The 27,682-nt window shown below is 46.6% G+C and overlaps 1 protein-coding gene across 1 annotated transcript in view; it reads right to left on the bottom strand.

Annotated features, from left to right (window-relative positions):
- Nucleotides 1-27,682, bottom strand: part of LOC115470562 (interferon-induced GTP-binding protein Mx3-like) — a 155,614-nt gene that overhangs the window by 59,010 nt on the left and 68,922 nt on the right. The window contains exon 9 of the mRNA XM_030203821.1: nt 14,532-14,676. Coding sequence (XP_030059681.1) covers nt 14,532-14,676 — 145 coding nt within the window. The remainder of the gene's footprint in view (nt 1-14,531; nt 14,677-27,682) is intronic.

Raw genomic sequence — 27,682 nt, forward strand, 5'->3', positions numbered from 1 at the left:
TCTCCTCAAGAAGGGCTGAGCTGTCTCTGTTTCCACTCTTTGTGTTGCACCTTGACAGGGGAGGGGGAGGCTGAAGTGGATTCGTACTCGCCCCACATTATTTCTACTCACCAGAAGACATTTAAAAGGGGATAGAGTGAGGCAGGAGGGATGGAGCACAGCAAAGCAGTATATCAGACGAATGAGGGGCGGAAGTGGCAGCCCTACCAGGAGCACATCCACCTTGCTAAACCCCGCCCCTGGCCCCACCCCTAACCCCGCCCCCTTTAGCCTCCCCAAACAGTTGGGCCACCGACCGCCTATGGTCCCCATCCCCATCCAATGTCTAGCACCCCCCCATCATTTTCTTACCTCCCCATTTCCAGTATCTCCCCTGTCTTCTTACTCACCCTATGTCCAGCATCTTCCAATATTGCTGTACACTGCCTTGAGTGAATTCCTTCAAAAAGGTGGTAAATAAATCCTAATAAATAAATAAATATCCCTTTTTCCTCCCCAGGGCCGCCGAAAGACTGGGCCAGGCCCGGGACAAGGCCGCCCCCAGGGCCCCCCCACCCGAGGTCACCAGGTCCCCCTCCACCCGCCACCGGGCCCTCTCTCCACCCTCGAGCCCTCTGCACTGACCTTAAGTGCCTCACCTTCGAAAGCGCAGCAAGCAGCGGCAGACCACTCCTTCCTTCCGTGTCCCGCCCTCGCGGAAGTTACATCAGGCGAGGGCAGGACACGGAAGGAAGGAGTGGTCTGCCACTGCTTGCTGTGCTTTCGAAGGTGAGGCGCTTAAGTTCAATGCCAGGGAACGATGGAGAGCGGGCGGGCCAGACTGCGGCGGCGGCGCCGGGCCCTCTCCGGAGGTCCGGGCCCGGGGAATTTTGTCCCCCCTGCCCCCCCTCTCGGCGGCCCTGTTCCTCCCAGCATTGTCCCTCTGTGTCCTTATCCCCTCTCTGTCCAGCATTGTCCCTTTGTGTCCCTGTCTCTATGCTCCCTCAATGACAAGCATCTCTCTTCTCTGTCTCCCTGACACTCTCCTTTCTCTTCCCTTCCTCCTACATCCCCTACTGGGGCCAATATGTCTGGCTCTCAATTCCTACCATCCATTCACGGTCCAGTGTCTCTTCCCCTTTCCCCAAGTCCAGTCTCCCTTCTTCCCTCCTACCAGCTATTCCACATCTAAATCCCTTCTCTCCCCCAATCCAGCACCTCTTCCACTCTGTCCATCATCCCCCCCCCCAAATATCCAGCTCAGCAGGACCTGCACCTCTCTCCCTCCATCCTGTAGATCCTCCACCTGCCCTCCATTCACCCCCACCCACATGGTTCCATCACCTCTCTCCTCTCAAAGGTCCAGCAGAACAGTACCTCCATCTTTCTTCTTTTCTCACCCCCCCCCCCACCATTCCAGTGTCTCTCCCTTTTCCTTCCTCCTCACAGTCCGATTATCCCTCTCACTTGCGTTGATCGCTGCCGGTAGCGGCACTACAGCCAGCAATAACAGCAGTCTGCCTCAGACTTCCCTGCTACACGTCCCACCTCCTCTGGTACAACTTCCTGTTCCGCATAGGCGGGATGTGTGGCAGGGAAGGCCGAGGCTCTGAGACAGATTGTTGTAATCACTGCAGTGCCGCTACCAACAGCGATCAAGGGAGTGGGAGAGGTTAGATGCGAGATGTCAGCAGGGAGGGGGAAAGGGAAAACACTAGAAAGAAGCAGCCTCAGGTCTCAGCATCAGCCCGTTACCAAGAGTTTAGCGCCACACAGACTCTCGGCTGCGGCTGTCCGACCGAGGGAAGGCAGGAGGGAGGAGCTGGGTACAGGCTTAGAGTGTGCAGACATCGCCAGGGGATGGGTAATGCACAGCCCAGCCAGGGATCCTGTCCAGAGGCAGGCAGGGCACCTGACTGGGGGGCCTTAGTCGAGATTGAGGGGGCCTGGGCCCCGAGGCCCCCTGTAGCTATGCCCCTGGCACAACGCAGCATCCCATCTCTGAACTGCTTTCATCTATTTAACCACTCTTCCACCTCTGCAATAAGCTCCCTTTGTTCAGATTTCCATCTCCATCTACTGTTACAGCTCTTAGAACTTTGAAGCCTCTTGCCTTGGGGCATGAACCTCTGAACATCTACTGACTGAGTAAACTATCTACATTTATTCAATTAAGTACTGTTTAGTATAAAGCTGCCTGGTTTTGTAAATCAGTCAGCTTTGTATATATATAACTATTCCCTTATCTATGATCTATAGCTATAGCCTGTGTCTTTTTGGCTTTCTCAGGGCCAAGTTAACAGACAGGCTTGCTTGGCCTAAAATAATGGGCCATAAACTTTAAAGCCTCTGTTTGTTTCAAACAGACTCTGAACTAATACAGAGAAGCACTTTCAGTGAAGGAAATATACGTTTTAAGATATTCAGGGAGATTTGGGGTTGCAAAGGGCAAATAATGAATATTTGGGAAAAATACCAAAGAAATAGAATTATGTGAAGGTGACCTTAGAAGTCAGAGTTGAAGAATACCAGATAAGAGAGAAAATATAAGGCATTAAGTGATTGGACAAAATGGGGCTTCAGTAATCTGACAAGCACAATTTGTGGTAGTCTGGCACACACACACACACACAGATTTTATTTTCCTTATACTGAAATTTGGACTGATATAAATAAGAATTCAATTTTCTGTAACACTGGGATAAAATAATTTTTATTGTAACCATTTGCTCTAATAAATTTTAGCATTATTATAAAAGAGAAAAACTAATCTCAAGAGTGTTTCCTTTGCCAGAAGGGCTTTCTTTCAGTCTTCGATTTTGGTTAGCTTCCCTTTAGAGGCAAGAGGGTTGTTAATTGTATAAACAGTACATTTCAGAAAAAGAAAAGAGACTTCTGGGTGTGCTGATGTGCCATGGTTACACTTCTTGGATATTAAGGCCTTAAGGATATTACGCTTTAAGAGTCCAGTTTCTGACCTCATTTGCAACTCTCTTTAACTAGTCCCTTATTTTCGTACTCCTGTTACTCTATCTTATCTATCTCTATGTTCCATCTTTGCTTACACCTTATGCTGTCTATTAAAATGTTTTATTTTATATTGTGTTGACATTGTAATGTAGCATACTATGCCATAATTTGTATTGTTTGAATATTTTTACTGCTGTAATTGTCTTTTGCTTATGTTTGACTTATTCTTGCTGTACACCGTCTTGAGTGAATTCCTTCAAAAAGGCAGTAAATAAATCCTAATAAATAAAATAAATAAATAGTGTAAACATCCACATCTAGATGTTAGATAGAATATATGTAACTTGTAGTGTTATATAATTTTACGTATGTACATGTGCACTCCACTCAAACCGTGCTCAAGTGAATGCCCACCAGCAAAGCACATGCCATCAAATCATGGCGTTTACTGTGCTGCTAGTTGGTATTATATAAGAGATGATGTACACATGTAAGCGGCTACTTAACACATGTAAATGACTAAAATACCACCACTTACATACATTCCTACCACCTATCTGGTAGTGGAGGGCGTTTGTGTTGCTGTTGCGACACCAGAATTTGAATGGAATCTTTTTGTGTGCTGGATTGTAAAGTGAAATGTCCTACTTATGCTTTGTCCCTATTGTTGGGAGAGTTTTATTGGTTAGTCTGGGAATGTTTCATATATTTCAAAAAATATATGGATAACATTGGACCATTTAAATTGCTAAAGTGCCAGATATAATCCATATATTTGCGGGTAATATTAGGGGAGGAATGAGGGCAAGCCAGAAAATTATCTAGATAACAGCGATATTCGGACACTATCAGGGTAAGTGGTATGCTAGCTTAAGTTTGCCAAATAGCAGACCTAAACTAAACAGATTGTGCTGATGTGGTCACTGCACTATCCATTCATTCTGCACCACTACCTATACAGATAACAGCACTAAATATAAGGATTCAATTAAATAGCGGCACTGGCATTTAACTTTTGCCAGTTATTGTACTGGCTGAAAATTTACCCCTATTTGTGCAAGGTTTTCCATAAGATTGGTCCTAAAAATGGGAGGCACAAAAGTGAAAATTAGTTCATGGCATCATAACCCCTTGAGCCAGGACTGCGGATTATGTTTTTCTTTGTCGCGTTCTCGAGGGCCTTGGCAACTGTCAGGTCCTCAAGGCAGCACTGGGAATTGTGAGCCCTTGGGCCCCTGCCGTGGAGCGGCAGAGGCAGGCAAGACCATCTTGGAACTGGACGTCCGGAAGGACCGAACCGGAACTCTGGACTGGAAGTAGGCAACTGAACCGGCAGAACAGGAACCACTTCACCTGCACTTAGCCACCTTTCTGCTAGAGTTGAGCTCTAGCGTGCGGGCGGCCGACAGGACTTGTAGAGCAAGGCCGGAACTGAAGATCCAGAGGACCCACCTCGGGTCTAGGAAACACAGGGAAACAATACTAGACTGCACTAAGCGCTGCACGCAGCCGCTAAGCCAGGCACACCAGACAGACTAGACAGACAGAAGCTTATCAGGAGCAGGGACTAGGGCAGACATGCAAGCAAGGAAGAAGGGGAGACTGGGAATACCCCCAGGGCAAACCCACTAGCTAGGTCGAGGCAGGTAACAGGATAACTCCCCCAGAAGATACACGCTAGCTAGACAGATTCAGGAATCAGGATACATAAGCAGGGATCCGGATAAGCACACAGGATATACAAGCAAGGTACAAGGTAGACACACAGGACAGAAGGTAGCTAGGCAGAGCGGGAAACCGGATAACACTAGCTAGCCAAAACCAGGACTCAGGACGAACAAGCAGGGACCAGGATGTGCACACAGGATATACAAGGTTCAGGATGTGCACACAGGATATACAAGCAGGGAGTAGGGCAGGCTGCAAACAGACGGGGAAACCAGGGCTGAACAGCAGGCTCTAAACACAGACTAAAGGCAGAAGGATAGCAGCCAGGATGTGCACACAGGATATACAAGGTTCAGGATGTGCACACAGGATATACAAGCAAGGAGTAGGGCAGGCTGTAAACACAGACTAAAGGCAGAAGGCTAGCAGCCCACGCAGAAGGGCAAGCAGCCCACAGATACTGGGAACCGAAGGGCACTAGCCCACACAGAAGGGCAAGCAGCCCGCAGGTACTGGGAACCAAAGGGCACTAGCCTACACAGAAGGGCAAGCAGCCCACAGGTACTGGGAACCAAAGGGCACTAGCCCACACAGAAGGGCAAGCAGCCCACAGGTACTAGACAGAAGGGCAAGCCCACACAGAGGGGCAATAAGCCCACACAGAAGACAGGCTTAGAAGCAGCGCAGCAACACACTAACTAACCTGTCGGCCTCTGGGCATGACACCAGACCATGCAAAGGCCCTGACTGCAAGCACAGGCCTTCCTTATAAAGGAACTCACTGATGAGTCACCACCAGCAGGAAGTTCCTTGCCTCCAAACAGAGGCTTGACACACAGAGGAAGTGAGCCCACAGGAAGGACAAGCAGGAGCCATCTTGGATACTGGCATAGAGGAGGCGGCAGCCATCTTGGAAGAGGCATAGCCCACACAGGTGAGGTCCAGTAAGGCAATCAGCACACAGAGCCAGAGAGAAACTAAGACAGAGACAGACACAGAGACAAGCAGAAGCCAGCATAGCCACTGACTCCCAGAAACAGGGTAAGTATGAGGGTGGTCACGGCCACAGACGTGACATTCTTCACTGTGGGATGCTTTTCCGAGGACTGCTGAGCAGAGATGGTGTCCAGCTATCAAAGAAGGGAAGAAGTGTTTTCAGTAGCAGACTGGCTAACCTATTGAAAAGGGCTTTAAACTAGAATCATTGGGGTTGGATGATCAAAGCCCCCAGGTAAGTACAATCATTCAGGTAAGAAGCATTAAATGCCTCTACACAAACTGGAAGAAGAGGCAACATTTGGAAAGCAATACATACTAATGCCCATAGTATGGGAAATAAGGTTTTGGATCTAGAGGCTGTGATAGTAGAGGCTGATTTGGATTTAGTGGTGATTGATTTTGGGTCTTAGCAAGTTCTGTAACATATCCTCTTATATTGCCAGACTTCATTGGCTTCCGATCCATAAACATATTTCTTTTAAAACTGTTTGTTCTTTCAGATTTTATACGGATGTACTTCTGAATTATTGATCAGTATTGTATATGGCTCTTTGTTCAGCCAGTCATCTCATTTACAGAATCAATGTATATTATGTGCAATTACTATTGGTATTGTTTGCTTTCTTAAAATAGCTGGCACTCTCTTTTTAGCAATGGGACTGACACTATGGAATTCTCTTTTGCATGCTTAAATTTATAGAATACTGCCATCCATGCAGGTAAGTGCACTCTTACACACATACATGGTAGTAGCGTGGTTAAGCACTTAATGGCTAAGAATTATTAGGAAAGAAATGGCAAATAAGACCAAGAATATTATAATTCCTCTGTATCGCTCCTTGGTGCAACCTCACCTAGAGCATTGTGTTCAAGATATATCGGAATTAGAAAAGGTTCAAAGAAAAGCATCCAAAATGATAAAGGGGATGGAACTCCTCCCATATGAGGACGGCTAAAGAGATTAGGCCTCTTCAGCTTGGAAAAGAGACTGCTGAGTGGGGATATGATTGAGGTCAACAAAATCCTGAGTGCAGTAAATGAGTAAAAGTGAATCAAATTTTCACTCTTTCAAAAAGTACAAAGACCAGGGGACACTCAATGAAATTACATGGAAATACTTTTAAAACAAATAGGAAGAAATATTTTTTCACTCAAAGAATAGTTAAGCTCTGGAACTCGATGCCAGAGGATGTGGTAACAGCAGTTAGTGTATCTGGGTTTAAAAAAGGTTTGGACAAGTTCCTGGAGAAAAAGTCGATAGTTTGTTATTGAGATGGAGTTGGGGGAAGCCACTGCTTGCCCCAGGATTGGTAGTATGGAATGTTGCTACTAATTGGGATTCTGCCAGGTACTTGTGACCTGGATTGGCCACTGTTGGAAGCAGGATACTAGGCTACATGGACCATTGGTCTAACCCAGTATGGCTATTCTTATGTTCTTAAATAAACTGAGTGCCCTTGATATGGGCCCTAAAGTGACTGAGTGGGTTAGGAACTAGTTCAATGAAAGGTGAAAGAGGGTAGTGCTCACTCTGAGGAAAAGGATGTCACCAGTGGTATGCCTCAAGGTTCAGTTCTTGGGTCAGTTCTTTTTAAAATTTTTGTAAGCAATATTGCTGAAGGGCTGTCTGGTAAGTTTTGCCTCTTTGCAGATGATACCAAAAACTGCAATAGGGTAGATACCCATGATGATGTGGATAACATGAGGAAAGACCTAGCAAAGATTGAAGAATGGTCTGGAATTTGGAAGCTAAGATTTACTGCTAAAAAATGTACGGCTGCAAAAACCCGAGGGAACAGTACAGTATAGGAGATGAAGAACTTTTGTGTGCGATCATAAGATGGCCAAACAGGTAGAAAAGGCAACGACGAAAGCTAGAAAGATGTTTGGGTGCATAGAAAGAGGAATGGCCAGTATGAAAAAGGAGGTGATGGTGCCCCTGTATAAGACTCTGGAGAGATCTCATTACAATATTGTGTACAGTTCTGGAGACTGCACTTTCAAAAAGATATAAACAGAATAGAATTGGTCCAGAAGGCGGCTACTAAAATGGTTAGTGGTCTTATAAAGCGTATGGGGACAGACTTAATGATCTCAATATGTATACTTTGGAAAAAGGTGGGAGAGGGAAGATATGATAGAGACATTTAAATACCTACATAGCATAAATGCACAGGAGGAAGCTCTGGAATGAGAGTGCATAAGATGAAGGTGAAAAGAGATAGGAAATACTTCGTCACAGAAAGGGTGGTGAATTCATGGAATAGCCTCCCAATAGAGATGAAAACAGCAACTGAATTCAAGAAAGCTTGGGATAAATACATAGAATCTCTAAGGGAGTGAAAGGGAGAGTAGATGGCATGATTGAGCAGACTGGATAGGCCATATGGTTTTTATCAGCCTTCATTTTTCTCTGTTTCTATTTGCTACTTTAAATTACCTATTGCATGTAACTATATTCACAGCTGCACAAGCACAGACTGACTCACAGATTTGGTCTGATTATTTTGTGAATAAAGAACATGTTTTTCATGAGTCTGTCAGGCACTGTTAAACATCTAAGGTGGTTATAAACTCCATCAATGAGCCTGCTACTAACCTGAGGTGGCATTAACATCTGGAACCAGATTTTGTAGGGTTCTTTTTCACTGGTAACTTTAGAAGGCATCTATGAGATTCTTCCGTCTAAGCATAATAATTGGTGCTTACTTGACCCTTTCAGAATTCATACATTTTGGCGACGATTTATGAAACTGGAGAGTTCCTGCGATGTTTAGTCCAAACTTCCTTATCAGATGAACTTCTAATTCTCCAAGGACAAGCAGGCTATCAGTATTCTCACATCTGTGTGATGTCATCCAACGGAACCCGGTGTGGATGCTGCCAGTGTACATATCTTCCAGAAAACTCTAGCAGCATCCCACAGTACATGTATGAGTGCCTTCCTGCCCGATGTGCAAATGCAAGTTCCTTAGTCTGTTTTTTCAGTGGAGCTGAAAGGTCACATCTTTGTGAACTCTTCTCAGTACGTGTGAACAGATATATTTTCATGCCTTCCCATGTGAACTTTTTCTCCTATTCAGTACTTTTCCTCAGTTTCTGTTTTAAATACCTTCTCCATTATTATCTTAGTTTTTTTCGGTTCTTCAAGCTTCCTTTGTTTGTTCTGTGGGTTTTCAGGCCCTTTTAGCCCCGAGCACTGTCTTCAATTTCAGCTCTGCCTCTTTTTTATTGCTCAAAATTGAAGAGTTTAATTTGGCCATGATTCTTTTTTCGATATCTAAGATGACCCCCAGTGGCTCCAAATGGTGTGCCAAATGCAGTTGGATGATCTCTGCAATGAACCCACACTCGGTGCATTGGGTGCCTTGGGTCTAACCATGATTCTAACTTTTTTCTCTTTATTTAAAAATGCAGTTGAGAACACAGCACAGCAGGTCCAACAGGAGAAATGTTTTGGCACCTTCTGACCCCTCCCCACCTCAAGAGAGGCATAAATCTCCACCTGAGAGTCTCTCATGCACCAGTTTTGTCAAGGAGATGGCTTCGTCCATCCCATTTAAGTTGGATAGGGAGGAGGAGCCTACGGCAGAGATGTTGTCTGTCCTGGACTATGACTCTCCAAAGGAAGGGGTAAATGTTCCATTGCACCCTATCCTTAAAGATGCACTGACGAAGAATTTGGACCTTCACTCTCAGTGCATGTGGTACCAAAGAAGGTAGATACTCAGTATTGTATCCAGAAGGCTCCCGGATTTGAGAGGGCGCAATTGCCTCACCATTTTCTGATGGTCAAATCCACTCTCAAGTGAAACAGAAGTTCCAGGACTCATGCCTCGGCTCCCCCAGGTAGGGAGGCTTGGACCCTGGATTCATTTGGGAGAAGGGTTTACCAGACCTCAATGCTTATTAACCGCATCCAATCGTACCAGCTCTATATGAGCATCTGCTTGAAATCATTGGAGCGCAGTATACTCAGTCTTGCAGACTCGGTCCCTTCGGAGCAGGCTGCAGAGCTTCGCCAGTTGACCACCAAGCAGCTGGAGTGCAGGAAATATCTGGCCAGGGGCACTGATACCTTTGATATTGTGTCCAGGCTCTCTGCTATGGGTGTGGGAATGCACAGACTCTCATGGTTGCATCTTTCTGACCTAGAACCAGTGATTCAGGAGAGGTTAGCGGATGTACCATGCCAAGGAGATAATCTTTTTGGAGACAAGGTGGAGGAGGTCATGGACCTCATTAAGAAACATACTGACACCATTTAATCCCTTTCTCGGCAGTCTCCAGCTTCCTCCTTCTCCCAGGGTCTTGGCAGCGAACCTATTACTCTCAAAGGTGTAGGTTTCCACCACCTTCCCATTCTGCCCAGCAGCCCCAGACCCAGCCCTCCTGGCCCATCAGTCCCATCCCCAGAAGACCCAGTAGGCTCCACAGTCAAAGCAAGGAATGATCTTTTGACTGACTCCAAGAGAGTATAGCCACCATCCAAGTGACCATCCTAGATGGCCTACTGATTAGAGAGAAGCAGAATTTTTACCAACAAAGGTGACCCCTTACAACCACCAACCAGTGGGTTCTTCAAATAGTCTATCTTGGTTACTCTGTTCATTGGCATCAGAGACCACCAAATTTCCCAATGACAGCATCAGCCATCAGATCTCAGCCCAAGCACATACTTGTAGAGGAAATCTCCACGCTTCTATAGGCCAGTGCAGTCAAGCCCATGCCTCCCATGGAAGAAGGGAAGAGATTCTATTCCAGGTACTTCCTTGTGCCCAAGACAGCGGGGGATTTCATCCCATCCTAGACCTAAGGGCCCTGAACAAATTCCAGGTCAAAGAACATATCAGGAGGATTTCCCTGGGCACCCTCTTTCCCATGATTCATGAACAAGATTGGCTGTGCTCTCTTTTTGGAACTGAAGGATGCCTATACCTACATTTCGATACTTCCCAGTCACTGGAATTATTTCAGATTTTGAGTAGGGAAGTACCACTACCAGTATCGCATTCTGCTTTTTGGCCTTGCATCAGCTCCCAGGGTTTTCACAAAGTGTTTAGCAGTAGTCGCAGCATCACTATGCAGCCTGGGAGTTTATGTGTTTCTCTACCTGGACAATTGGCTGGTCAAGAGCACATCACAGGAAGGAGCACAGGAGTCATTGCAGAGAACTATTCAGGTGCTAGAGCTCATAGGGTTTATTATAAACTACCCCAAGTCCCACCTCCTCCCAACCCAGTGATCGGAATACATAGAAGCCCTGCTCGATACAGTGCAGGTTTGGGCTTTTCTGCCCCTAATGAGAGCAGAGATCTTGATTGTGCTCTCCTCGCAGGTCTGAAGCAGCAGGCAGGTCACAGCTTGGCAGATGTTGAGATTGTTAGGCCATGTGGTCTCCACGGTGAATGTCACTCCCGTGGCCTACCTCCATTTGAGAGGTGCCCAATAGAATCTGGCTTTCTAGTGGTCTCAGTCTTCTGTGAACTTAGCAGATGTCATCTCAGTTCTTCCAGAGCTCATTAATTCCCTCCTCTGGTGGATACATTTGGTCCAATTTAACTGTGGGTCTCCCATTCTAAATTCCATCTCCTCAAAAGGTGTTGAGAATGAATGCATCCAACTTGGGATGGGGGGCTTATGTAGATGGGCTTCACAACCAAGGAGTGTGGCTTGCTTAGGAGACAGATCTCCACATCAATCTCCTGGAGATATTTGGAATGTTCTAAACACTTTAAGAGATCAGTTACAGAACCAAATTGTTCTCATTCAAACCAACAACCAGGTTGCAGTGTACTGGTTGAACAAGCAGGGAGGTACGGGCTCATCCTTTATGTCAGAAGGCAGTATGGGTGTAGCAGTAGGCCCTCAAACAAAAGATGGTACTATGAGCAATGTACCTGGCCGGCATGAACAACAGCCTGGCAGATAGACTGAGCAAGATAATTCAATCTCACGAGTGGTCTCTCAATATGGGTTTGGCCAAAAGATCTGCTAAAAGTGGAACACTCATCACTGTCTCACCACTCACCTCAACAGCAATATATTAAAAAACATGTGTGTGTCCAGCAGAGTTCTATGGAAAAATTTAGCCACATGTATTTGGCCAAACAGCGCATAGTTTGACGTAGGCTGAGGATGTTTAAAAGGTAATACATTCAGGGGGAAATTCTATAACCTAGGTACTCAGTTACAAGTGTAAATGCTTAGAGTACTAGCATATACACACATCCATAGGATGCCACCTAAGCATTATTCTGCAAATACCCACTTACCTTACACAGCGTGTATCTGCAAGGCAGATGTATACAAATGTGGAGCATTGGGAGGACATAGCTGGGCTCCCATGTACGTGCGTAACTTGCAGAATACTATCAGCTACGCAAGTAGCAGCCTCATTTACTCGCTCACATTTACACTAGCTCTATGGCTGGTATAAATCACGCACTTAAATGTTAGATATGTCAAAACTGAATTATGCTAGTATTCTTTAACGGAATTTAGGTGCCTAGGCTCTTTTTTAGAATAGGCTTCTACCACACACCCTCAGCATAGGCGTCGGAACAGGGGGGAGTCACAGGTGCCACGGCATCCCCCAAAATTTCTTACAGTTGTCGAGCCATTGCTCTGCATCCTTCCCCTGGCTTCAGCAATCAGAAGACAGCCATATGGACTGCCTGCTCACTGAGCCTCAGATTTGAGCTGTACCACTGCTGCTGCCAGAGCCTTCCATGTTGGACTAATGCATATACAAGTTCCGCTGCAGCTCAAACCTGGGCAAACAGCCCATGCTGTGGCTCATGTAGGCACCCCATATAAGAGGCTTGGGAGGGGAGAGGGGCTAAGCTTCCCCAACCCCAATAGAGACCATCTGTTCTCTGTTGCTGCTGTTACTCTCTTCCCAGATTGATGGTATCAGCGCTAAAAACAGTGGAAAGACAAGTGGGACCATTTTCCAGCTTCTACCACCACTAGCCTCTGCCAATCACACTTCCTCTGAGATAATCTGGAAAATGGTCCCGCTTAGGTGGCATCCTATGGATGTGTGTATATGCTAGTACTCTAAACATTTACACTTGTAACTGAGTACCTAGGCTATAGAATTTCCCCCTGACTGTATTACTTTTTAAACAGCCTACATCAATGTAACTCATGCAAAAGCCACAACAAAAAATGTTCAACATGATGTGGGTATTGAAAAGAGTCAAACCATTCCTCCCCCAAAAAAACTTTCCGTAATCTGGTACAATCCACAATACTCACCCACGCCGACTATTGCAACAGTATCTTCATTGGCTGCAAAGCCCAAATCCTGAAAAAACTCCAAACCGCCCAAAACACAGCAGCCAGACTCATTTTTGGCAAATCACGCTTCGAAAGCGCAACACCACTCCATGAAAAACTCCACTGGCTCCCTATCAAAGAGCGTATAAATTTCAAAGTCCACACCATAATCCACAAGATCCTCCATGGAGAAGCTCCAGGTTACATGACCAGCCTGATTAACCTTCCAGCCAGGAACAGATCCAAATCTTCTCGTACATATCTCAACCTTTACCTTCCCAATTGCAAAGGTCTCAAATACAAAACCTACTACGCATCCAACTTCTCCGTTTAGGCAGCCAAATCTGGAACGCAATACCAAGACATATCCGAACAACCAACGAACACCTACCCTTCAGAAAACTGCTGAAAACTTACCTCTTCAAACAAGCCTATCCAAATGACCCAACATAACTCATGAGCCAACCCACACTACTAACACTACCTCTACCTCCCCTCACATCTCTTCCTCTTGTCCCATTCCATACAATTATGTCATCTTTGTGTTATTTTGTACCATACATTGTAAACCATTATCTTTGTGATACTTTGCACTGTACATTGTAAGCCGCACTGAACCTGCTATCGAGCGGGGAAGAGCGGAGTATAAATGCTACAAATAAATAAATAAAAAATCCTTCCACTGCTTTTAGCACTGATACAGCTTCCAGCCAGCTGACAATCAGGTAAAAGTGCAAAAGGATGAGCAAGAAGGAGGGAGCAAGAGAGGAAAATTGGTGATGCTGGCACTTAACTGGTTAAGATAACCACATAAATAGGACCGCATAAGATGCAGGTCTATCTTTATGCAGTTTACCGTAGCTGTTTAAGTGCTGAATATAGCACTTATTAAGCTGCGGGAAAAAAGATCCTACAGTAGCGGCGGGGGCCATTTTTCCTGCGTACCAGGGCCCTTTTTACTGCAGCTGGTAAAAGTCCCCCCCCCCCCCCCCCCCGAAATGGCCACGCAGTAAGATAACTCTTACCACATGGCCATGAGGTGAGGATCCCTTACCATCACCCATTGAGATGGCGGCAAGGGCTCCTGCAGTAACCCAGCGATAACCTGGCAGCGCGCAGCGATGCCTGATTTCCACCGGGTTACCTCCGCGCTAACCATTTCCGGGGATTCCTCCCCCCCACCCCCGAGAAATGGCGCACGCTTGACTTGGAAATACCGCCAGCGGCCACGTTGGGCTGGCGGTAGTCCTGGAAGAGCGTTTTGCATACCACTGATCTGTAAAAGGGCCCCTTAAACTGGCTGTTTTCACTGGCCTGAATAAACCCGGAAATTCAATGCTGTAGCCCGCACATTGTCCAGCAGTGAATTTCTGAGTATGACGCTGGCAGTGGTGAGCAAAATGTTGATCACCACCGACTGAATAATGGGCCCCAGATGTTTAAGTGGCACACCCTTTTAGGCTAGATCATTTTATACATCAAAAACTATCTGTCCAACATCTGTGATTTTTAAAGTATTTATGCAGTTGGCCCCACCATAAGCCACATAAGTGCTTTTGAATATTGAGCTGATACGTTATTTGTTTTTTTTCTCTTTAGTGTAAGTACAGTGTACAGTTTTATGCACTTACGTTGTTTAGTACTGGCATCAAGGTCTTTCTGCCAGTTTTCAAAATGATTTCGGACTGTTCTAAAAAGCCTTGGAGTATTTGCATCCAATAGTTTTTCTTCGCCCTTTGTTGCGTTACAGATGTCCTGAGTAAAATTAGAAATTTTCTGTAAAGAAAGAAAAATATCTCTACTAGAGAAAACGAAGAGAGAACATTTTCCCAATGTGGTTTTTCCTTCTATTGAACCAAAATGTCAGGCTCTGCGGAGAAAATTTTGTTTATTTTTTTGTTTGTTTGGCACATTGTTTTCTGTTGCTTTTTGCTTCACTTTTATATAATTTCATTTTAGCGCACACTAACATGAAACAATGTACACTAACATGAAACAATGTACACTAACATGAAATAGCATATGCACTATTTTATTTAGCCAATGCTATTTTAGGGGGCCTTTTACCAAAGGGCGGTAAGGTTATCATGCTGGTAGCATGCAGGAAATCAGCACTACCGCTGGGCATGCCCAGCGGTAGTTCTGATTTTGGCATGTGCCATTTCCCGAGTCAGAAAATAATTTTTGTATTTTCTAGTACAGAGGCAGGGAGTAGGCATGCCTGGTGGTAATTGGGCAGCGATGCATGCTGACTGACTACCGCCGGGTTAGCGTGTGAGCCCTTACCGCCTACTAAATAGGAAATGGTAAGGACTCAGGCAGTAAACGGCTGCACGCCAATTTTTTATATTAGCGCATGGCCATTAAAGACATTAGTACAAAATAAGGATTTTTCACTGGCACAGTAGTTAGTGGCCTTGGCACATGGAAATTCCACGCACCTATACTACCACAGGCCACTTACTACCACAACTTAGTAAAAGGACCCCCACATTTGTTTATGCTAAATTAGTGCATACTAATAAAATAATATGTATTAAAATGAAATAAAAATGCACATTCCCTAAAATGTTATCTCCAACATATTCCAAAAACTTGCTGGACAGTCCAAGGGCAATTTCAAAGGCATTTAACTAGGTAAAATGGCCTGACTGAACACTGTCCATAGTTAAATTAAAATCCTCAAACAAGATCAGTGGATAATCCCTCAAGGTAAGACATTGTAGCAGGACTTCCAATAAAAAATCATGAGTACTCACTACAGGAGCATAAATATTAGCTACTAGGATCACATGACATTGCCATTTTTAGGTGGCCAACACATAATGACCAATCGGGTCCACTACGGTTTGGAGAAAGCAACCCTGAAACTGTTTGTCAATAAGAATTGCCACTCCTGCTTTGCACTCCCCAGAAGACACTGAGAGAACCTCACGGACTCAGTCTCACTGTAATCTATGGTGGTCCTATTCCATAAGCCATGTGTCCTTAAGGCAAGCCAGTTGAACCTTATATCTCGAGTTCGGTAAGAATTCTATAACTCTTCAGAGGGGAGCCAATTCCGGAGACATTCCAAGTGGCCAATCTTATAGTAGGATTAAGTGTTGTCATGCAAAAAATAAAGAAGATAAAAATAGAACAACATCCATAGAGCAGGACCCGACACCCAGCCCTCATCAGGTCCCCCAGCATGCACAGCTATAATATATAAAATTTTACAGAAGGTATAATTCCATTCCACACCCAAACTACAACAATGCAGATCCTAACACCCAGGAACCCAACTCAACTCCCCTGGAATAAACCCCCCTTCCCCTTACTGCAAATTCTACCCCCTCTCACCCCCCCCCCCCCATCATCATGCCATGTCGAACTCCCTCACCCTTTTCCCTCAACATATATGATGGTGTAGGAGAAGTCCATCCCCATAGTCAGAAAAAATCTCTCAAACACAGTTAACAGCACTTTATAGTATTCAATAACTCTCCATGCACTTAAGCCCAAATCAAGGTACTGTAGTAGGCAAATTCTGTGTGGCAGTAGCAGAGAACAATGAGCCTAAATGTAGCTGAGTTTCCTCTGGCATTTGAAAAACTTGCATCAGTTCTTTCTGCCAGACCCGAAGCTGTGCCAGATATTGCAAGGAAAATCAAATATCCTTCCCACATAATGTCTTATTAATTGGACCAAAAGCACAATGCTAAGCCACTACTCCTGCAGAATAATCTTTGAAAAATGAGGATTTGCTTACCCTCAAATTGGATATCACGAGCCTTATGATAATTACGTAGTATAAGGTCTTTATCACCCAATGGAGAATCCAGGCTATAACTGCCCGCGGGCGAGTGTGTTCCTCTGAGGCTCGGCCCAAATGATGTGTCCGCTCAATGCTTATAGGACCCAAAGTATTCTCTGGTAAAAGTTCTTTAGCCAACCACTTGTCCAAAAAACTTACAAGTTCTGCATCCTTAATGGACTCCGAAAAGCTCAAAAGTCACAAGTTACTTCTGCACAAGCAATTTTTTACATCCTCAAGCCAGTCAACATACTGTCATGCTTCTCACGAAACACTGGGTCTGTGAGCCCCCAACACAGTCTCGAAGGCTGAAAGATCCGGACCGGACCACCTTCTGGAACATGGGAAACAGCCAGCAGTCAGTCCAACGCAGCCACCAGGTCTAACCACCAGGGGGCGAGGTGAAGGAGAGCATGAAACATGGGCACAATCGTAACAGTACCTTCCCCTCAAAGCCTCCCTGGACTTCTCAGGAGGTCTGGGTTTCCATGGATATTTTGGGTGGAATCTGCTGGCGAGTTTAGTTGTGTAATCAACACCCATAGCACTGGGCGCGGGTTGTGATGTGGTCGGTTGAGGGCAAGGCTGGACCTTGTCAACAGAGCTGGATCGAGTGCCCAGCGCTAGAGTAGGGCTACAGGCCATGGTTTGCTGTGAGCTATACTTAAGATCCTTAGATTTCCAAATCTCAGGACTGTCCTGGACCTGGGACCTGTCTTCTAGGTAAGGTGTGAGACAACCAGCCTCGATGGCTGGAATCTGGGGGTTGGGCACGTTGCAGGCTGACTGCTCTGGGGTAAAACACAAGCGCAGGTCAGACCAACTGCAGAAGCATTAGAGTCCAGGGAGTCACTAATATCCGTCCAAACATCTGAGTCTTGGTCCTGCTGTTCGCCGACAGTACTATCGGTGTCAGGGATAAGACAAAGTTTTCTGCAAGATTCACCCCAGTTCAAAATCTCACCCCTTCCCCAATCTAAGATTGGATTATGTCTCTGGAGCCAAGGTAGGCCCAAAACAATGGGTCGCACTGCTGACTGAAGGACGTAGAGAGAGATGTCCTCCCGGTGATCGCCAATATCCAAGCTCACCGGAACCGTTTGGATGCTTACATATCCCTGGACGCACTCAAAAACTGAAAAGAGCATAATAGTCTTAGATAATTCTTGTGTAGGAATGTTAAGTTGTTGAACAAGAGACTCAGCTATAAAATTCCCACCAGCCCCGGAGTCCAGAAAAACCTCGGTAGCCTCCTTTCTGTGCCCTTGATCGAGCACCGCTGGTATTAGAAGTTGGCTACGCAGAAAGTCAAAAGGTCGGCTGGTTATAGTACCTGCAATCAGACTCCTGAAATCGAATATCAATCATAGTACACAGTCCAATCAAGTCATCTAATCTGGTAGGAAGTTCACATCTGGCCAACTCATCTTTAATTTGGGGTGCCAATCCCTGCCAGAAGGTCGTGACCAGACTCTCGTTATTCCAGGCCAACTCAGAAGCCAGAGTGCAAAACTTAATAGCATAGTCACCCAGGGTCTATGTTCCCTGCTTTAAACTCAACAGTGCAGAAGTAGCAGACGTCATCTTCCCGGGCTCTTCAAAAACTCGTCTAAACTGATCCAGGAACCCTTGGAGATCATGAAGCACGGGATCCCCCTTCTCCCAGAAAGGGGATGCCCAGGCTAGCGCCTGCCCGGACAGTAGTGACATAATATAAGCTATCCGGGTTCTTTCAGTAGGAAAGTCTTGAGCTTGAAGTTCAAAAATTATTGCACACTGGTTGAAAAAGCCCCTACAATCTTTAGGATTACCATCATATCTCGGGGGTGACTTAAGATGGATCCCTGACATGACAGCAGCTCTTGCCGGTGTTGGATCTGGACCCAAAACTTGAGAAGGGGCTGGTCTCATAGATGCCATCATAAGGTTCTCCAGCTGGCTTATCCGGACCTCCAAGGTATGGAGGGCATTGCTCACCTGTGAGAGCTGCTGAGTGTGCTCCTGGAGCGCCTGCAGGACGGGTGATCCCTCCAAGCTCATGGCCTTGCAATCTATCATGCTTCTCATGAAACACTGGGTCTGTGAGCCCCTGGGCCATCGCCGAGGAGCGGCAGCGGCAGGAGAATCACCCAAACAGGAGACAAGGCAGAACACAGACAAACAGGTACAACCCAGACTGGAGCAGCTGGGCTGGAACAGAAGCAAAAGCAGCAAGCAGGAGAATAGTCCATGAAACAAGCAGAGTCTTACTGGCAAGCAGCAAAGCAGCAGGGAAACCAGGAACCACACAGAGTCAGTACGCTGGCGGCAATCAACCGGAACCCAGGAATCAAGCAGAGTCTTGAGCAGGCAGCAATCAGTAGAATAAACCAGGAAGCACAGGGCCAGTCTTAGCAAGTGCGGGGCCCTATGCAGACCAATTTGGTGGGGCCCCATCCTAGCCCCGCCCCATCCTAGCCCCGCCCCCACTCCAGCTCCACCCCATTGATAATATTAATCAATTTTTAGAAAATTTTTTATTTATGAAATTTCAAATAAAGACAAATGAAGCTAAACTTGTACAGAAAAACTGATTGAAATAATAAGCACAATGCTATCATGACCCCCCCCCCCCGAAATTATTCAGTTCAAGTCCACTACAATTAGTTCCAATTCTCATAACCCCGGGGGGGGGGGGGGGGGGTCAGAGGTGCGGACACACAATCTCTCCACTGCAAAACACTATACACAAACTTGTGCAAAAACACACTCATAACCTTACCAAACCATAACAGCACTAATTCCATGGACAGGACGAGAACAACCTTATGCGTGGAAAGGCAGAACTGTAATTACACCAGGCTCTAAAACACCAATACACTACCTCGTGAAAAAAAACAAAACAAAAAGGGCTGCAAATGCTACACGCTAGCAGGATACTGCACCTTGATCACACATGACAACAGATATGAAGGCAAAATACGGAACTGAAAGGTACCTCAAGAAATCAGACTCAGCATGCAGCAATACTAGAAAAATTGAAACTTACATGCAAAATATCACAGATGCACATTTCCAAAAGCTGACATATTCCAATTAATAAATTCTGAATAAAATACTTTTTTCTACCTTTGTTGTCTGATCATTTTTTTTCTATTCGCTTTGGTCCCAGTGTCTTCTGTTTTATGCAGTGTCTACTTTCCATTTGATATTTTTTCTCTCACCATGTCCACCATCCTCCTGTGTCCTTATGTGTCCTGTCTACCATCTGTAGCACTGTCCCTATCCTTTCTCCAGTTTCAGCATCTGCCTTCAAAGTGTTCCGATCCAGCCCTTAAATTCAGCAATTTCCCCTCCATGCATATCCAGCATTTCTCCTCACTCCCCTACTTCCATGTACATCTACTTTCCACCCCTCCCCTACATCCATGTCCAGCATTTCTCCTATATCCCTTCCCCTCCATCCATGTGCATCTCCTTCCTTTGTCTTTCCTTCCCTCCATTCCTGCCCAACATTTCTCCTCTCTCCCCTGCCCTCCATGTCCAGCAATTTCTCCTCTCTCCCTGGGCCCTGCCCTCCCATCCATGCTCCTCTCTGTCCTCTGCCCCCTCCATTCATCCCTATCCAGCAATTCCCCTCTCTCCATGAGCCCTGCCCTCCCCTCCCATCTATGCTCCTCTCTGGCCCCTGCCCCCTCCATTCATCATCCCTATCCAGCAATTCCCCTCTCTCCCTGAGCCTTGCCATCCATGCCCAGGTCCTCTCTCCCTTGCCCTCCCGCTCCCAAGTTCAACTGCCTGCCTGTCCGCCCTGGCTCCCTTTTCTTCTCCCCCCAACCAAGGATTTTTCTTTTAAATTTACCCTCCGCCGCCCGGCATCCCACAGCAGCGTGCTTCACTGAAAGCGCTCCTCCCCTACCGAGTCCCCGCCCCGATGTCTCTAGCAGAACGCAGAAGCTCTTCCTGATTCGTTCATTCTCAGTGTCCCGCCCTCGAGGGTGGGACACTGAGAATGAACTAATCAGGAAGAGCTGCGTTCTGCTAGAGACGTCGGGGGGACTCGGGAGGTGAGGAGCCCTTTCAGTGACGCACGCAGGACGCTGCTGTGCTGTGGGATTCCGGCAATGGAGGGTAAATTTAAAAGAAAAATCCTTGGTTGGGGGGAAGAAGAGGGCGCCAGGGCGGACAGTGGCGGTAAGCATGGCATGACGGCGCCCTCCAGCCATGCTTACCGTCCGTGTCGGAGTCGGACCGGCCCTGGGAAGAGGCTGACTGAGGCACGCCGCGCGGGGCCCCCTAAGCGCGGGGCCCTATGCGGCCGCCTCGGTCGCCTCGGCCTAAGACCGGCCCTGAGGAAGCAATCAGAGTCTTGGCCCGGCAGCAATCAGTAGAATAAACCAGGAAGCAATCAGAGTCTTGGGCAGGCAGCAGTCAGAAGGGCAAACCAGGAAACCAGTACAGTCTAGCAGGAACAGAAAGTAGCAAGGAAAGCACAGCAACAAACACTCACTGAAGAACACTCTTCTGAGGACCTCTGTTGCAAGGCAAACTAGAAAGCTTCCAGGTGGTTAATAAAGGCAGCATACAAGGGAGTTCACCAGGTTCAGGTACTGCTTAGTTCCAAAAAACTTTCAACACAGTCTCGAAGGCTGAAAGATCCGGACCGGACCAGAATACCTTCTGGAACATGGGGAACAGCCAGCAGTCAGTCCACCGCAGCCACCAGGTCTAACCACCAGGGGGCGAGGTGAAGGACAGCATGAAACATGGGCACAATTGTAACACATACTTAGTCAGTATGGCTTTAAAGGGAGCAAGTTCCATGTTAGATGTAGCAGCGTGATCCTCCAAATCACTGACCCATTCCTCAATACTTGTAATCCGATTGCCAAAGGCCACCACATTCTGTGATAAATTCTTCTAGCAACAGAGCAGACCTGAGGTTCAAAAGTTAAGTGACGATCAACGACCACTCCCAGCAATCTTAAGAGGATAAGAGACCTGGTCAATAGTGAAACTATCTAAAAGGGTGTGATCAAAAGGATTAGTGATGACCAGGAATTTAGTTTTGTCTGTATTTAATTTCAATTTAAATACAGATGCCCAAGATTCCATAAGGTCTAAGGCTGATTTGACCAATTACAAAATGTCTTGAAAGTCAGGCGGAAAAGGAATATAAATAGTAACATCATTGGCATAAATAAAAGAATGAAATCCATGATCTTACAGAAACTTCCCCAAAGGCACCATGACGACATTAAAGAATGTGGGAGACAGAGGGGGAACCCTGAGGCACAGGGGACCAGGAGGGTGAAATAGAACGTGATAGTTTCACTTGGTAGGACCAAGCCTTTAGGAACCCTTGGAACTTTAAGGACATCGGCACAGATCCCAAATTGGTCAAGCAGATGAAGTAGTATATAATGGTCAACTACATCAAATGCGCTTGACATATCAAATTGTAACACTAGAACTCCTGCCTAAGCTAACTTCAGGGTCCAAGAAAACAAAAAGGCAGACGATCTGCAAACTCCAAGATGAAAAATAAACAAAGCAGATCGTTAAGAAAAAATATAATTTATTAATGAAAACCAAAAATTATATATATAAATCAGCCCGACACAGGCCGTGTTTCGCTCAGCAGGGCTGCTTCAGGGGCTACAAAATAAAATGAAGATACTTACCTGTAGCAGGTATTTTCCGAGGACAGCAGGCTGGACATCATCAACGCATGAGTCGTCGTCCGCGACGGCTCAGGAGCTCCAGAATTTAAAGAAAAACTTTAAAAAGTTTCTAGAAAATGCGCCACGGGTGCGGGGAGAATGCACTGTGCCTGCGCGAGTGACTTCCCGCCCGCGCGCTTCCCTCAGTTATATAACAAGCAAACTAGAAAGAACAACTCCAAAGGGGAGGAAGGAGGGTTGTGATGATGTCCAGCCTGCTGTCCTCGGAGAATACCTGCTACAGGTACTACTACTACTACTATTTAGCATTTCTATAGCGCTACAAGGACATCATCAACGCATGGGGTATCCCTAGCACCCAGGCTCACTCAAAACAATGAACAAGGTCAATTGGACCTCGCAACGGCGAGGACATAACTGAGATTGACCTAAAAACAAACACAACTAAGTGAGTGCAGCCTGGAACAGAACAGAAATGGGCCTAGGAGGGTGGAGCTGGATTCTAAACCCCAAACAGATTCTGTAACACCGACTGCCCAAACCGACTGTTGCGTCGGGTATCCTGCTGAAGGCAGTAGTGAGATGGACTGATGACCACGTTGCAGCTTTGCAAATCTCTTTAATGGAGGCTGACTTTAAATGAGCCACTGATGCAGCCATGGCTCTAACATTATGAGCCGTGACATGGCCCTCCAAAGTCAACCCAGCTTGGGCATAAGTGAAGGAAATGCAATCTGCTAGCCAATTTGAGATTGTGCGTTTTCCGATGGCAACCTGGGATCAAAAGAAACAAACAACTGGGCGGACTGTCGATAGGGCTTTGTCCGCTCCACATAAAAGGCAAATGCTCTCTTACAGTCCAAGGTATGCAACTTGTCCTCACCAGGGCGGGTATGCGGACGGGGAAAGAATGTTGGCAAGACAACTGACTGGTTCAGATAGCATTCCGACACCACCTTCGGCAGGAACTTAAGATGAGTGCGGAGGACTACCCTTTTATGATGAAATTTAATGTAGGGAGCATGAACTACCAGGACTTGGAGCTCACTGACCCTACAAGCTGAAGTAACAGCCACCAAGAAAATGACCTTCCAGGTCAAGTACTTCAGATGGCAGGAATTCAGTGGCTCAAAAGGAGCTATCATCAGCTGGGTGAGAACGACGTTGAGATCCCATGACACTGGTGGAGGTTTGACAGGGGGCTTTGACAGAAGCAAACCTCTCATTAAACGAACAACTAAAGACTGTCCAGAGATAGGCTGACCTTCTAAACGCTGATGATAAGCACTGATTGCACTAAGATGAACTCTTACTGAGTTAGTCTTAAGACCAGACTCTGACAAGTGTAGAAGGTATTCAAGCAGGGTCTGTGTAGGACAAGAGAAAGGATCTAGGGCCTTGCTGTCACACCAGACAGCAAACCTCCTCCATTTAAAAGCATAACTCCTTTTTGTGGAATCTTCCCTGGAAGCAAGCAAGACTCAGGAGACACCCTCCGAAAGGCCTAAAGAGGCAATTTCTATGCTCTCAACATCCAGGCTGTGAGAGCCAGAGACTGGAGGTTGGGATGCAGAAGCGACCCCTCGTCCTGAGGGTCAGAAAACAGTCCAATCTCCAAGGTTCTTCTGAAGACAAGTCCAGAAGAAGAGGGAACCATATCTGACGAGGCCAGTAAGGTGCTATCAGAATCATGGTTCCGCGGTCTCGCTTGAGTTTTAGCAGAGTTTTCCCGATTAAAGGAATGGGAGGATACGCGTACAGGAGACCCCTCCCCCAGTGATGGAGAAAGGCATCTGACGCTAGTCTGTCGTGGGCCTGAAGCAAGGAACATCTGCCATACGGTGCTGGGTCTTCTGATCCCGGTCCGAGGCACGCAGCCAGGAGAGTCTGCGCATCACCATACTTTGAGTAGCCGCCCAGGATGCAGCATCAAAAGAATCAAAAGCTCCCCTGGCCATGAATTTACGATACGCCTTCTGCTGCCTGACCACCTGGTGAAAAGGCTCGGCAAGCTCAGGAGGAAGAGCTTCAACTAAACTGGACAGTTGCTTTATTGAGTTCCGTAAGTGGATGCTGGTGTACAGCTGGTATATTTGAATCTTGGCCGCGAGCATTCCGGCCTGATACGTACACCTCCCAAAAGAATCCAAAGTCCTAGACTCTCTGCCCGGGGGCGCTGAGGCATAGTCCCTAGTACTCTTGGATCTTCTGAGAACAGAGTCCACCACCATGGAATCATGAGGAAGTTGGGCCTTCACCATCACAGGCTCACCGTGGACTCTGTACTGGGACTTGGATTTCTTGTTGACCACTGAGTTAGATAGAGGGCAAGACCAATTTCATAACATCACTTCCCGGAGTGTATTGTGCAAGGGGGCCGTTGCAACCTCATTTGGCAGAGAAGGATAATCCAGGACCTTGAACATCTCAGCCCTGGGCTCATCCACAGCCTCCATGGGAAAAGGAATGTCCCTAGACGTTTCCCGTACAAAAGATGAAAAGGAGAGACACTCAGGTGGAGATTGTCTAACCTCAATAGGTGGAGTGGGATCAGATGGAAGCCCCTGAGAATCTTCCTCAAAAAAAATATCTGGGGTCCTCCTCCTCTCCCCATGAGTGCTCCTGTTCATTGTCGAACAATAGCTCTCGAACAGCAGCCCGAACCCGAGCCTGCCTCGACCTCGAGGATCGATGCCCTCCTGAAGACCGTCAAGAAGTGGACCCTAACCTGGACTCCGGCGAAGCTTTCTCCACCGACGTCGAGGGAGAGTCCACCCGGGTGGCAACCGGCTCAGGCACCGCAAGCGGTACCGAGGGCGGGGACCTCCGCGCAGAAGATGGGCCAGACGCCGTCTCCAGTAGGTACCATAGGTTCAAGCACCTGCGGTACTGAGGCAGAAGGACGCATCATCCCCTCCAGAAGTCCTGGAAACATGGCCCGGAGACACTCATCGAGGGCTGCCATTGGAACAAGCTGTGGGGCTGGTACAGGAGTCGGTGCCAGAATCAGATGAGGTTCAAGAACCAGTACCTGGCTGCCAGACGACCGATGCGTCAGAACCTCCTGAATGGAGGGTGAGCGGTCCTCCCGGTGCCGACTTCCTCGGCTCCCCGGAGCTCTCGGTACCGTGACGGGAAAGAGATCGATGGCGATGCTTCTTAGCCTTCGCCCGATGCCCGTCATCGACACTCCTCAGTACCGATGAGGAGGACTTGGAATCCTCACACCTCCTTGGGGCCGGGTCCGACAGGTCGGTCCCGGGGGGCCTGCATAGCAGTAGACCTCGAGACGGATGGAGACCCACTCGATGCCTCGCTGCTCCCAGCTGTAACAGGTCTCTCGGCAGCAATTACCTGGACTCTCGATGCCGCCTCCCTCGACGCTGATGTCGATGCTGTCGACCTCGGTACCGATGTCGATGCTGACGTTGAAGGACCGGACCGATTTGGAAAAGCTTCTCGCGCTGAGCCTCTCGAGCCACCTGGGTCCTTTTTTTCATCAATTTACAAAGCTTACATGAAGCTGGTAAATGGTCAGGCCCGAAGCACTGGAGACACCAAGCGTGAGGGTCGGTCAACGAGATGGTCCGGTTGCAGCAGGAACAGCATTTGAAGCCACTGGGAGTCCTTGATGACATGGGAGGAAAAATAGCGGTCGAAAAATCAAACGACTCAATGGTGCCAGCAAAAAGGCACAAAACAGGAAAAAGCAATGCGACCGGGCGGCCTAAAAGCGGCCGTGATCGGAGGAGAAAGGAAACTTAGAAAACTCGAAAAAACTACGAAAATAAGGATATAAAAAAAATCCAATAAGGGTGGCAAAAAAGGACAACAGAGCGCGTAAACACGACTAAAAAACGTCTCCTGGGCCACAAACGTGAGGAGCGATCAAAAAAATAACCCCTCTTTGCGAAGCGGAAAAAAAAGAGACTGAGGGAAGCGGGCGGGCATCGCGGGTGGGAAGTCACTCACGCATGCGTGGTGTGTTGTCCCTGTGCCCGTTGCGCTGTCTCTAGAAAATTTTAAAAAGTTTTTCTTTAAATTCGGAGCTCCTGGGCCATCGCGGACGACGACCCCATGCGTTGATGATAATATCCAGTCTGCTTGTCCTCGGAGAAATGATATAACACGGCCTGTGTCGGACTGTTTTATATATATAATTTTTGGTTTTCATTAATAAATTATATTTTTTCTTAACAATCTGCTTTGTTTATTTTCCGTTTTAAGCTAACTTCAGTCCTGAAATGTGGCCCAAGAGTGATTAACACCATTTCAGTGCTGTAACACAGTCTGAACCCCGACTGTGAGCTATGCAAAAGGGAGAAGGTAGAAAAAAGTTCCATGAGCTGCAGCCCACTAATCCCTCCATTACCTTAGTCAAAATAGGAAAAAGAAACAATCAGTCTGTAATTAGTGGCATCACTCCTGGAAGCATGAATGTTTTTTTGGAATTGGAGTCAACATAATAGAACCCTTCTTTGCAGGAAAAAGTCCATGTGGCAACATAAAAGATACATGGAAGTAAAGAGATCAATAAAGAGGCCAGGAGCAATTTACAGAAGGTAATTCAGGCAAGCATCCAAGGCGCATTGCAAAGATGAATATTTTAGTAAAACAGACTTAACATCATCAGACGTAGGCAACTGGAAGGATGACCAAATTCTATCAACTTTAACACCTCCACTCGGAGAGACCAGCACTCCGTGAAATTCCTCCAGATCACCCCCAAAGGACAATACACCATTTCTCATCTTCAAGATTTTTTGTTTGAAATAGGTAGCTAGCAGAAGGAGACATTTAAACGATTGAGAGATCCTTGGTATTGAATAGGGTACCAATCAGGTTGTAAAGCTTTCTAGTGTTCAAGGTATCACCACCCACAAGTTTACTATAATAATGTTTTTTCACGTCCCTTATAACATTTTTATAGTATCTGAGAGCACTCCTCCACAACAATTCAGTCTTATCTGTGTGAGCTTTCGACCATTGCCTCTCAAGCTTCATAAGAAGTGTATCTTGAGTGAACCATGGCGAGAACTTGTGTGTTGGTCTAATCTTGATCTGAAACGGGGCAATGTCATCTAGGATAGAACCACAGAAATCAACCCAGTTGGACATAAAATCTTCTGAGTCAGCCAGGGGGAACTGCTGGCTATTGAAGACTACAGGCCAGAACTTCACAATATCAATCTTACCCCGCATACAATAAGATGAAAGAGCATCTCGGTGCCTTGTGTTTCTAGAAGTTTCCCTCCAATAAAGAGTAAACCCAAGCCCACATGATCAGACCAAGGGACAGGGACCCAGTGTTATCAACAAAAAA

The sequence above is a fragment of the Microcaecilia unicolor genome, chromosome 5 (assembly GCF_901765095.1).
Source record: "Microcaecilia unicolor chromosome 5, aMicUni1.1, whole genome shotgun sequence".
In the NCBI taxonomy this organism is placed as follows: domain Eukaryota; kingdom Metazoa; phylum Chordata; class Amphibia; order Gymnophiona; family Siphonopidae; genus Microcaecilia; species Microcaecilia unicolor.